General features: G+C 42.6%; 1 protein-coding gene across 1 annotated transcript in view; it reads left to right on the forward strand.

Moving 5' to 3' along the window:
- Nucleotides 1-12,761, forward strand: part of DLGAP1 (DLG associated protein 1) — a 435,074-nt gene that overhangs the window by 320,955 nt on the left and 101,358 nt on the right. Inside the window, exon 6 of the mRNA XM_075084759.1 lies at nt 11,112-11,289. Within this exon, the coding sequence (XP_074940860.1) occupies nt 11,112-11,289 (178 nt within the window). The remainder of the gene's footprint in view (nt 1-11,111; nt 11,290-12,761) is intronic.

The following is a 12,761-nucleotide window of genomic DNA, read 5'->3' on the forward strand; positions in this document are numbered from 1 at the left end:
GATTTCATTTGATGTAAAAGCACCTGAAGGGAAAGTAGTATCAGCTTCTTTTTTATGAGGAATATCTCTGGTGAAGTTACGTGGAGGGAATGTCTCCTTGCTCCCGGGGTATCACGTTTGCTGTGCAATATCAGTGATAAAAGGGAAAATCTCCCAGAGCAGCAGAGACTGCTGCCCAGAGAATCAGTAGAGAAATTGCCATAAACCCTACTGCACTTCATTATTTTTTCATTTACTTATATTCTGGGCACTACTTTAAATAAAATTATAGAAGAAAAGTTAGTATTGCCAGATTCTTGACAGGAGAAGTAGCAGGGGTTTATCTTAGTCAGTGATAACCCTGTTTGAACAGTTTCCAAAAAAATCTTTGCTTTTTTTTTTAAGCAGGAAGGGATGGCTGCAAGTCATGTCTGAGCTCCAAGTTATACTTATCCAGACAGAGCTCGAAAAACTGGCTGTAGAGTTATCCAGGAAGTCACTGCTCTGTCTTCTCACCCCCCTTTCAACCCTTGTGCCATCAGGAGTAGCTTGGATTTCAAGTCACCACCTCCCTGTCATCTGCAGAGAAACAAAATGTAATAAGTTAGAAGTGCTTGCTTAGAAAAGAACAAAAAGCAGTCTTCTCTTCAGGCACTTTAAACTGCTTAGTGTTCTTCAAATACAAACCAGCTAAAATAGAGGATACTGAAATAGCCACTTAGTAAGAGTGCACATATGATCATTCAAAATGAACCCATCAAGAGAGAAGAGAAAATCCACAGTCACCACCAGCATGTATTACAGTCCAGGTCAACAATTTGCAGATATTATCAAAAATAATGCATGCCCACAGCAGGTGACATACTCCAAGGATTTGTCCATAGCATGCTTGGCCCTGTATTGAATCTTGCTTTCTCATTCATTTGGAGGTAGTGCTGCTACTCAGAGCTGTAAGAAGGTGAGCTCAGCCCCTTAGCTTAGTTGGACTTGGGACTTCTCCTTCTCCCTTATACAGTTAGTAGCCTACCCTCCTCATTGCTTTAAAACGTACTTGCTTTTCAGAGTTCTCTGATAGTCTGGTTTGTGTTACACATCTGTAAAGCTGGTGTTGAATCTGCTTTTTTTTTAGTAGGTATCTGAAACTTTTGAAATGGCGGAAGGCTGAATAGGAAGTGGAAAAATGCTGCATATGTAAAATGCATTTTTGGAAAATGCAGGTGGCTGCATATTTATGTGAAGGTTTTGGAGTAACCATGTTGACTTGCAAAATTAAGATGTGTTCCTAATCTCACTGGGAAATGTTGATGTAGAGTTCGCCCGGATCTTTAGAAATGTCTTTCTGAACTACGTGACTCAGAAGCAGGCACGTGGCAGGGCTTGCATGCTCATCATGGCCATGCAGTGTGTGGGTGTCCATCACCTGGTTTCAGGTCCATGTGGAGTTGAGGACACTGAACACTGAAAATCCATTCCAATTTGTCAGGAAAAATTGCTCTTAAATAAACACTGCAGTGACATTCAACGGCAAATACTTTTTTAGTATTTACTGGAAAACATTATTTGTAGATAAATACTGCCCAATATTGTAACGTGAAGTAGCACAGGAGGACTTTCAGTTATGGGAAGTCTGCCCAGAAGATGCCTTTTAGCTGGGCTGGAGCGCTATCCTCCCACTCCCAGGAGCAAGCCAGAGCTCCTGCATAAATCGCAGTGCTAAGCAGGGAGGGCTGGTTGTGCAGCCAGCTCAGCACATGGCCGGGTGAGATTCCTGAAAAGTAACTGCTTTCCTCCTGCAGTTTGGCAGAGAGCTGTAATCCTTGCTTTTTCCTACTGGCAGAATTAATCAAACTTTTAATGTATGAATAGGGGAGACCTGAAAATCAAATTAAGCAGGTGAGGTCCAAGCTTGTGGAGACTGTGATTTTTGTACAAGAGCACAAGGACTGCAGTGGGAAATATCGTGACACCAGATAGCCTCAGGTTAAAAAAAAAAAAAAGTTGTCTGTCACTATTCTGAGTAGGAGTAAGCTTAATATTAATACAGGCTGAGACTCAAATTTCAGATCTTGCCACAAAGGCGTCAGGAAGTGCAGGTCCGCAGGTGTAAGGGAGGATTTTCTGAGTGTGTTACCAGACATCCGTGAGGAGGGAAACGACGGTATGATTTGACTCACTTGTGATAACAGCAGCAATTACAGAAGCAGTGATTTGATCCATGTTAAGTGCCAAAAGCTGTGTCTGCGTGGACCTGGAGGCATCACCTTCCCTCCTTCCTGTAGGGCTTGCCCTGAAACACGTACTATCAGGTGGCTGCCTGGCAGACCAAAATGCTTGAATTACTAAATTTAATCTGAGTTTAATCTGAGCTGACTGTGGATGTCTTTTGAGTCTCACCAGAGGGGAGATGTGGAACAAAATTATTTACGTTGGAAAAGACCTTTAAGATCATCAAGTCCAACCATCAACCTAATACTGCCAAGTCCACCACTAAATCATGTCCCTAAGCATCACATCTACATGTCTTTTAAACACTTCCAGGGATGGTGATTCAACCACTTCCCTGGGCAGCCTGTTCCAGTGCCTGACAACCATTCCGGTAAGGGAATCTTTCCTAATATCCAAGCTAAACCATCCCTTGCACAACTTGAGGCCATTTCCTCTTGTCCCATTGCTTGTTACTTGGGAAAAGAGATCAACACCCACCTCATTGCTACCTCCTTTAAGGCAGTTGTAAAGTGTGATAAGGTCTCCCCTCAGCCTCCTTTTCTCCAGGCTAAACAACCCCTGTTCCCTCAGCTGCTCCTCATAAGACTTGTTCTCCAGGCCCTTCACCAGCTTCGTTGCCCTTCTCTGGACACGCTCCAGCAACTAACTGTCCTTCTTGTAGTGAGGGGCCCAAAACTGAACACAGTATTCAAGGTGTGTCCTTACCAGCATCAAGTACACGGGGACAATCACTTCCCTGCTGGCCACAGTATTCCTGATACAAGCCAGGATGCCGTTGGCCTTCTTGGCCACCTGGGCACACTGCTGGTTCATGTTCAGCCAGCTGTCGACCAACACCCCGAGGAGCTTTTCCAGCCACTCTTCCCCAGTCCGATAGCGTTGCACGGGGTTGTTGTGAATGAAGTGCAGGACCTGGCACTTGGACTTGTTGAAACTCATACGCTTGGCCTCAGCCCATTAACCCAGCCTGTCCAGATCCCTCTGTAGGGCCTTTCTACCCTCGAGCAGATCAACACTTCCACCCAGCTTGGTGTCATCTGCAAACTTACTGAGGGTACACTTGATCCCCTAATCCAGATCACTGATAAAGATATTAAAGAGAACTGGCCACAGATCCGAGCCCTGGAGAGCACTGTGTATTACCAGCCACCAACTGGATTTAACTCCATTCACCACCACCACTCAGCCGTCCAGCCTTTTTTTTACCCAGGGAAAGGTACACCTGTCCAAGCCGTGAGCAGCCAGTTTCTCCAGGAGAATGTTGTGGGAAACAGTGTCAAAGGCTTTACTAAAGCCTAGGTAGACAACATCCACAGCCTTTCCCTCATCTACTAAGCAGGTCACCTTGTCATAGGAGGAGGTCAGGTTAGTCAAGCAGGACCTGCCTTTCCTAAACCCATGCTGAGTGGGCCTAATCACCTGCTTGTCCTGTACATGGTGCCTCATGGCCCTCAAGATGATCTGCTCCATAACCTTCCCAGCACTGAGGTCAGGCAAACAGGCCTCTAGTTCCCCGGCTCCTTCTTCCAGCCCTTCTTGTGGATGAGTGTCACATTTGCTAACCTCCAGTCAACTGGGACCTCCCTGGTTAGCCAGGACTGCTGGTAAAGGATTGAAAGTGGCTTAGTGAGGACTTCCATCAGCTCCCTCAGTACCCTTGGTTGGATCCCATCTGGCTCCATGGACTTGTGTGTGTTTAAGTAGTGTAGCAGGTCACTAACCTGCTACTAACAGAAGTAACCAAGAATGTAACATGATGTGGGATCAGGTAGGTGTGCCTGGCCTCGCCAAGGGGAGCTGCAGAAGCATCTTCTCTGTTTTGGAGGATGGCTTGGCTTCCGTGCTGGCAAAGAGAGAGTTCATCAAAGCAGTGGTGGAGGGCTTTAATAGGGAGAGTACCAAAGGATTCATCCTCAACCCAACATGGGCCAAAGGGCTCCAGGCAGGGCTGCAGGCAGGGCTGACGTGCTCATGCCTTCCGGCAGTGTTCATTCTCAGTGCTATGCCTGATATAAGGCAAGAGTTTTTCCAACTTAGATAAATATATCTCTCTGTTGGTATGCAGCACTTGTTCCTGTGATTAGTAGTGCCAGCTCAAAGGATATTCATGCTGAAAAAGGCAAGAGCCTTGTGTCACACGTTTGGTCTAGGTTCAGATATCTTTTCCTCAAGCAAGAATCTCCAAAAACCCTTTTAATATGTACTTGGTAAGATGAGCAATAGGGGACATGAAGGCTCACAGCTTTCCTCAGAGGGTCTTCTGAGAGGTAAACTACTCTTCTGAAGCTGGGTGCTCTCAGTGGTGTTTTTTCTTACCCTGCTAGGTATGACAAGAGAGGATGCATTTCTCTCCTAGCATAAACCAAAACTGTGTGTTGTTGTACAGAAATGGCTTACCCTGGCATCACTGGGTTCAGCTGGTTCATCCGGGTTGAACTGTTTCTATGCTTCAGCATCTCTTTTCACTCTCCAGGGTGGGACAGAAAAGCGCTCCCAACTATTCCCCACACACACACCCCCACATGGAAATCAACACCAGCATGTAGACCAGATTTCTGATTAAAGAGAATTGTATAATGTCTATCTGCATCAACTTCCATCTGCTTCTCTTACCTACTCGATTGCATATGGCATTATGGGCCCCACCCATGCTGTGCTGTGTTCTCTCACCACGTCTAGAATGCAGGGATAAGATACAGCACATCAATGGCAAGGGAAATGTTCCTTCAGTTTGTTAGGCTACTTTTTTTGGTTGTGTACAGCACCTGAGAGGATCTTTGAAATAAAAGGGAAGATTTGTTTTAATGTATATGTGAGTTTTTATGCAGTAGTCAGCTTTGTTTGCTAACATTTTAATACTTACTAATGCCTAAAGATGCTCTTGAAACATGGTCATACAACCTCAGCACCCCCACAGTCCAAAAAAGAAAACAACCCAATGATTCCACGTTCTTTGAGAGGGAAGCAGGTTTGTAATAAAATCACAACAAAGTGGTTTCATGGCTGATTCTGAAGCTGGCAGTAGTGAGATGTGGAGAGTTTTAAAAGGGACTGGGCTTTTTAGAAGCATTTGCTACTAAAAAATGTTGATCCAGTTCCTGCTGCCCTCTATCAAACAAACCAGAGTCCTCTGGCAGGACACCATGTGCTTACTCAAAAAACCCAGAACAGCTGGAGATAGACACGTTAGAAGCTGCATGACACCAAACTGTGTGGACTTCTAGATTATTTTTTTTTTAAGTGCTTTCCTCTGCAACCTTACCAGAACGTGTAAAATCAGGCAGAGAGACAAATACATCGTACTACAATTTCTGCTGCTGCTCACCCTGTGACAAACCCTGTGACACTGGCATGTCCCATACAGCTTTGCGGTATGTGTTGGCTGGTCCATGCAGTGAGGATGATTTGTAGCCTAATCAGTGGTATCTTTTATAACACAGAAGGAAGTGGATGCCAATTTTGTGGTGATAACGTTGAATTGCTCTTCAGCAGATGAGTCTTTTATGGTTGTCTCCAAGTTTTAGATTTTTCTTTCTCACACTTGGCACTTCATCAACACACTAGGGACTTGAAGAGAGGTTTCATTATTTTATTTTTTTTTAGCTTCAAGGTAGGAAATCCCTATGAGGAAGTTCACTTGATTATAAATAAAAACAGAAAAGGAGATCTTCAAAACCCAGAACAATCCCTGGTGAGGGTGAAGAATGCTCAAAACTGTTTATGTGCTGCCCTTGCCTCCATCGATAGCATGACAGATTTGTGTCTGCTGCGCTGAAAAATCAGTAGAACAGAGGTGCCAACATGATCAGATTACCCCAGCCTAGTGACCCGTATCATAACCAGGATCAGACAGATGCACTTGAGTGACTTTGTTCTGTACCAGTTCTTTCCTGATGTCCTTCAGTGTTTGCCTTATGTCAGACTGCAGATTATTCTACATTCTAGCAACACTAAAATGCAAATAAAATTAAGCACAGAAATGTACATTGGATGTGCCCGCCAGCCACGCCAGAGGTAGGGCTCTCAGCCTAGGATAATTAAGCCCCAGGGAAACCTGTCCATTGTAGGCTACAAAAATGGGAGCTGGGATATTTAGCAATAGTGGTGTTTTTGAGGTTTATTTTTTCTTGGTTTTGCGTTGTGTGTGGTGTGTTGTTGGGGGCTTTCTGTTTGTTTGAAGGAAAATTTTCAAACACTCCTCTGCTACCTTTCAGAAGTATTCAGGACATGTTTCTGGACTTTCACTTTATTCTGCTTTGTCATTTTTTGTTGGCATAGCACAGTACCCATCTGGCACAACACTGCGCTTTGTGCTATGAATCTGTAAGATGAACTTGCAGAAGGCAATACAGTCTTAGGACTATTTTTCATTGTAATGCTTTTTTATATTGTGTCTGGCCTAAAGGGGAAAGAAGCAGCCCTTGTCAGCCTTGTCTCTCCCTTTTTCCATTCAGAAATGAAAAATAATAAACGAAAGTGTGTTTCATAAAGAGCACATATATGTCAGAGTGCATTGTGCTTTCCTAAACCAAAAGGAAATATTTGAAACTAAACTTGCCTGTTCTTGTAAATCCCTGTTGCCTACCTTCTCTTTGGCATTTGAAAGCCATTCTTAAGGCAAAGGAACTCTTCCAGGAATAAAACCAAAGCTATTTCACCTTTAATCTGCTAACACTGTGTTTTAAACCCTTTAATATATATTTGAGTGAACGAAATTATGGCCAGCATATACAAGGCAGAAATGACAAGGGAGTATTTAAAGATAGTGTATAGCTTTCCTTCCCCCTTCATTCATTCTGGACCATCATCTGAGTGGGGGACTAGGTTAAGACTGTTCCCTGCCTCTGCCTCCGACTTCCCTGTACAAACCAAAGCAAATCAGCTAAGCCTAGCTCCTCCCATGCTTACCTATGCTGACCAACTCCTCATTCTGCAAATATCAACTAAGCAAATTAGGGACCAAAATGTGTTTCCATCTGAATTAAGGCTGTGTAAATACAAACACATCTGTAAGAGCTGGTTAAAAGTATTTATTAACATGCATGTTGCAACAGTGGTAGGGGTGATTCTACATTTGAATGAAAACAGGAGAATCAGCCTCAGTATTTCTGAAATGTGCAGAGCAGAAACCAAAGGGCAGTATGCAGTGATGGCTTAAAGATTTCCTTTACACACCTACAAGATCTTCTGGTTTAGATGCTTCACTAAAACATATTTTCTGCTTAAATGAAGACTTTCCTGCCTCTCAGAGCCCCTCAGGGGTTTTCAGTAGCATCTTGCCCTCACAGGCAGGGTACCTCAACCTTCCCTGAGGCACAGTGCAGATCAGAGGCACTTGCTTTCCTTTACCCAGGGGAGCCCTTATTTCTCCACTGGGATATGGCAGACTCCATTTCTACACACCTCAGCACAGGGCTGGCTCCTTTTCTGGTCAATCCCCCTGGGAAACCCATCACAGCAGCCAGCAGAGTGGCAGAAACCCAAAGCCCTCAAATTCTCCTAGTGTCTCTTGCTGTGGTTCTTGGGAAGCATGTCTAGCTGTGCTTCTCCTCCTGCCCCATGCACTGTCGGCATGTTGCCGTTGTGGCTGTGCTCCCATCCTCTGGGATGAGGCGTGGGGCAAGGGCAGCAGTATGGGGAAAAAGGACTGTGCAGCCGGTTTGGGGACTTGCCACCTGTGAACGCAGTATGTCGCCTTAGGGGATAGCCCAGCCCCAGAGCACACCTGGCTCCCCATGCCCACTGCCAGATCCCTGAATGCTGCTTCAACCAACATTGTGTATCCAAAAGAAACTAGAAACTTCACAGGCAAATTCTCTCTTTTACCATAGCAGTAAGGATGAGCTATGTATAAACCCCTCTGAAAGGACTCTGGCACTAAGTCCAGGACTATCCTTCAGTGCTTGTCCCATGTCACACCTGCAGGCACTGCAGCATAGAAATGATGTGGCACGCTTGAGAAGCTTGTTCAAGGTCTTTAAAAATTCACATCCTCATTCTGCCAATTAATATTGAAATGAATGGAGCTAACAGACCATTTTGTGTTGGTCAAAGAGCTGTCCCAAAGTCTCAGCCCCTTGCCTGTCATACTTAGTTGTGGAAATTATGATGGCACAAACAGAAGTGTAGCTAATGCAGGGTAAATCGAAGATGGGGTTAAAGAAAGAAAAGAGTATTTTCATTTACAGGTTAGTGGTAATAGTAACTCTGAGAAAGTAAATTAGACATTCAGATCTTCCCCTGTCATACACAGACAGATTTATTCCTAAATAGAATGTTTTCAAAATTTTCAGTGGCATTTCAGCTGTTCATTAAGGCGTACTGTAGAACATAGTGATGATTTATTACACAGCTATAAAAGCAGTAGTAATAATTATAAATGCAAACCTTAAGATCTTTCTTTGTCTATGCTTTAAATCCTTTTTCGTGGTTTTGGTCCCCCCCCTCCCCCCATCACTACATCTAGTGAAACAGTGATTTTAGCAATCAGTAAGCAAGGAGCCACCTCCTCCAACAGCTGCCAATATCCTAGTCTGTTTTATACAACAGATGGGAGGTATGCGCAGGCTAAGATAAGTGGCCACCTGTAAAATACGGTTCTAGATATGTGCCAAACTGGCCAGTCATATAGTCAGAAAAAAAACTTTCAGAAAAAGAAGGCAGCTGTGCTGACTATCCACATCTAAAACAGGGGAAACAGTTACTCTCATGGGTGGATGCCCTTGTTTCAAGCAGAGTTGGGAAAATATTGTTACGCAACACTAATGCTTACAGAAAATTAATTTCTATACCTTTTGTGGTGGCTTTCCGTGACACTTGGAGCATCTGATCTGATCTGTACTCTGGCTGCCACAGCAAAATCTTGCTGCTATGGGTACCTGCATCTTGTCATATTGGTTCCAATCTTTAAAGGGCACCTGCCTCAGCACTTGCAAATTTCAGTCTGGCAATCTCTGTGCGCTGAATTTGGTGATGTGCTGCAGTTTTCTTGTGAGCTCAGCTAATCAGCGAACAGCAACAGCCCCAGGTGATGTATTTGACTAACTGGCAGCTAATCAACCATATTTGAATTTTGTATGTCACATATTGGCAGCAAACTCTTCACAACATATTCATAAAGTACATTATGAATTAATTTAAGAAATGCATTTCAGGCAATGCTTATCAGTTTACAAATCTGCAGGGCAGTGAAATAGCTCATATGCATCTGAAAAATTGTCTGCTGATTTATTCATTCTATTTTACCTTTTTTTTAATTTCTTTATTTTTTATCAAATAACAGACAAGAATTTTTTTCCAAGAGTTCTATGGTTAGTGTTAGTTATCAAAATATTGCAGCTAACCACTAGTAACAGTCACTTTTTTGTCATTTTCTCTTCTTTTTTTGAGTTTGGAACACCAGTGATTAAGATGTCTAAAAAGCTTTCTACTTTTGTCATGTGGAATCAAATGGCATACGGAGTCAAAGCGTATGAATATGCCTGCTGTGGGTATTGCACCATACACAGAGTGAAAATGGCAAGCAAAGGCTTTATCTTCATCTTGTGACAGGAACATTGAGTAATTAGCATAAGTTTACATATTTTTATTAGGCAGGTAATTAGCAGCCAGATAATATGGTGTTGTGGAGATGACCTAGATTTTACTACGGTATTGTACCATTCAGAAACAGACCCGGTTTCTGAACTACTTAGGTGCGCGGTTACACAATGGAATTGTCCTCCTAAAATACGTTGACAATTACCAGAATTGTGCATACCACTGGGAAATTGCTCATACTAATTACCATCGTTAGCTACTTGAATACAAAATATCTGCAAATGCTTGAGGAATTAGACATAAAATGGATTCTTTTCTTTCAGGTCAGCTGTGTATGTATTTCTAAATGCTAAGGGACCAAGATTAAGCCCGTAATTAGGTTACAGATTTTTCTTTCATATACCTGCAAACATCCACGTGACATTTACATTTAAAATTGGAAAATTTAGTTAATATTTTAATTTGTTTACTTTGTAATACTTGCATAATATTAAAGATATTCAATACTTTATCCATTGATTGATTGTTTAAAGAGAAACATTGCCCAAATGAATTGTATTGCATAAGAGGCATGACGTGGATCACTTTTTGTGACTCACATCTTTATAGGATGCCTCAGACTGTGAAGACAGCTTTTAGTTGGCATTTTCAGAAGATAAAACGTCTCACAGGTGGAGGATTGTAGCTACATGTTATAACCTTTGCTAGTTGACTCTAAGCACATATGGGAGGAGTACTGCAGTTTGTGCGCATTACCAATGGGGGATTTTTCATTTGTTTCTGACTACTAGAGCATCTCATCTGTCTCTGGTATTGGGAAGCTGGGGAATGTTATAACTTCAGAAATACAACTGTGGTTTTTAAACTTCTTATTTGACATTGTCATGTAAAGCTACTTCCCTACCCTACATTTTCCCAAATTTCAGCTTAAGCCAGGAATAAAATAATATTTGAAGTACATCAAACCTTACCAGGTGCCCCAAGTTCTCGGAATGATTTCCCAGGTTAAGATGTACTATGAGTGCATTTGCATGTTGTGTATGATCTGCCTACCCTGTTTGCCCTTACACCCTTGAAAGCTCCGCAAGAAGCAGCCCCGTTACACGGGTGTCAGAGTCACAGCAGCAGCAGGTCTAGCAGCACCAGGTTTTTGCAGAGGAGCAACCCTTTCGAGGAATAGAGCCCCCACAGTTCCTACAAACTGCATTTGGAGAAGTGGATGTTCAGCTGATGTGTTTAGGATCACGCAGCCAGTCATACTATTGGGCTTCTCCTTTCTTTACCCCACTGCTGGTGAGGTCATTTAGAGTTGATGAAATATCTATTTTCTTTTTTTCCCCTTTTTTCTTTTTTCCCAAACTTCCCAGGATATCCAGTGAACACTCGCCAAAGCTTCAGATCCGGAGCCACAGTTACCTGAGGGCAGTGAGTGAAGTCTCCATCAACAGGAGCCTGGACAGCCTGGACCCCGCGGGGCTGCTGACATCCCCCAAGTTCCGCTCCCGCAATGAGAGCTACATGAGAGCCATGAGCACCATCAGTCAGGTGGGTGACATGCACCTGTGGTGGCCCGGAGAGCAGCCACCATGCTGGAGACCAGCCAAGCCCTTGCAGTAGAAGAAACTTGATTTTGCTTTAAGTGGAATCATACTGTTGCACGCCACACATTTTCAAAATGTTTTTAAGACAACAGAAATGTTTTCACGCAGTCTTGTTTTTGAGAGGGTAGCATTTGATAATGCCATAACCTGCCCTTTGCAAATGGATGAGTAGCACAATATGCAATTCGTTCGAAGGAGCAGTCTAATTTTTTCTTTTCCAAAAGCAGGTGGACATCAACTGTGTCTTTAAACAAGGTTCTCTTAAGGATCTTGTGCTTAGTACCCGAAATCAAAATTTTTTGGTATGCCTCAAAAAAAAAAAGACACATTCATGTGCTGAGTGAGATGCTTAAGGAAAATTAAGTCCATAGTAATTTGTATTTCACAGTTATGTTAATATTTTATTAGAATTTTTAAAGCTTTCTTTATGCTATTTTATGTGTTCTTAACACTGTGAACCTCTGAACTTTTCACCTATATAATACAAATGTCACAGTGTATCTATTAAGTGCAAAGAGATTATTGCCCTGAAATTCTGTAAGATCTCTTCATGCATATTCTGAACTAGAAAAAAATAAAGACCACTGTGACACATTCAGTTTATGAGTTTTAACATCATAAAATAGGCTATCTTTGCACACAACATGCTTGTTCAGTTGAATTGGTCAGGGACAGATCTGAAAGAAATTTAAAAGTGCCAGCACCACAGGGTGGTGGGCCAGTAGTTCATCTGCTAAATCTTGTAGCTCCTTGGTATGATTTTTGGCTCATTTGCTTAAGTGGATCATTTAGATAAATCACTTGGATAAAAGAATTTTCTTACACTAGGCCAGAAGTGCATCAGGGCAGGATTTGTGGTGCCAGATACTGGCCCCTTATTATTGGCATGTCAAGTCACTGCAATGTCAAAAAAGGCACATGACATCATTGATGTCAGGACTTCAGCTGTGGCCATAACAAATAGATGTGTCATTCAGAATGGAGCTGTAGTTTGAGTTTCTGCAGTATTCTGTATTTGGGTATTGAGGCACTTTGCATAGGGTATGGGCTGATGTTCTAGATGGAGGGTCAGGATGTATCTAGGAGGAAACAGCACTGAAATTCAGGTCTCAGAGGCAACTATATGAACATTAGATTAAGATTACTTATTTAGCCAGACACTTATTACTTATACAAAGCTGTCTGCCAAAGAGCAAGTGTTATTTGCCAATATGAAGAAGCTGGTTTTTTGCAAAAAAGCATTAATTCAGAGATATTTATCTGGGGATATGGCTATTCTCCACCATCATAGGATTGTTCTTTATAACATACTGTTCACTTCCATGCTCTTGTAAGCAGTTTCTGTTTGAAAAGTATGTTCTACTCCTTGAGATTTCCCTTTTCATTTATGTGTACAAATACTTGGCACAATTTATT

This window comes from Phalacrocorax aristotelis, chromosome 2, assembly GCF_949628215.1.
Source record: "Phalacrocorax aristotelis chromosome 2, bGulAri2.1, whole genome shotgun sequence".
NCBI classification, from domain to species: Eukaryota; Metazoa; Chordata; class Aves; order Suliformes; family Phalacrocoracidae; genus Phalacrocorax; species Phalacrocorax aristotelis.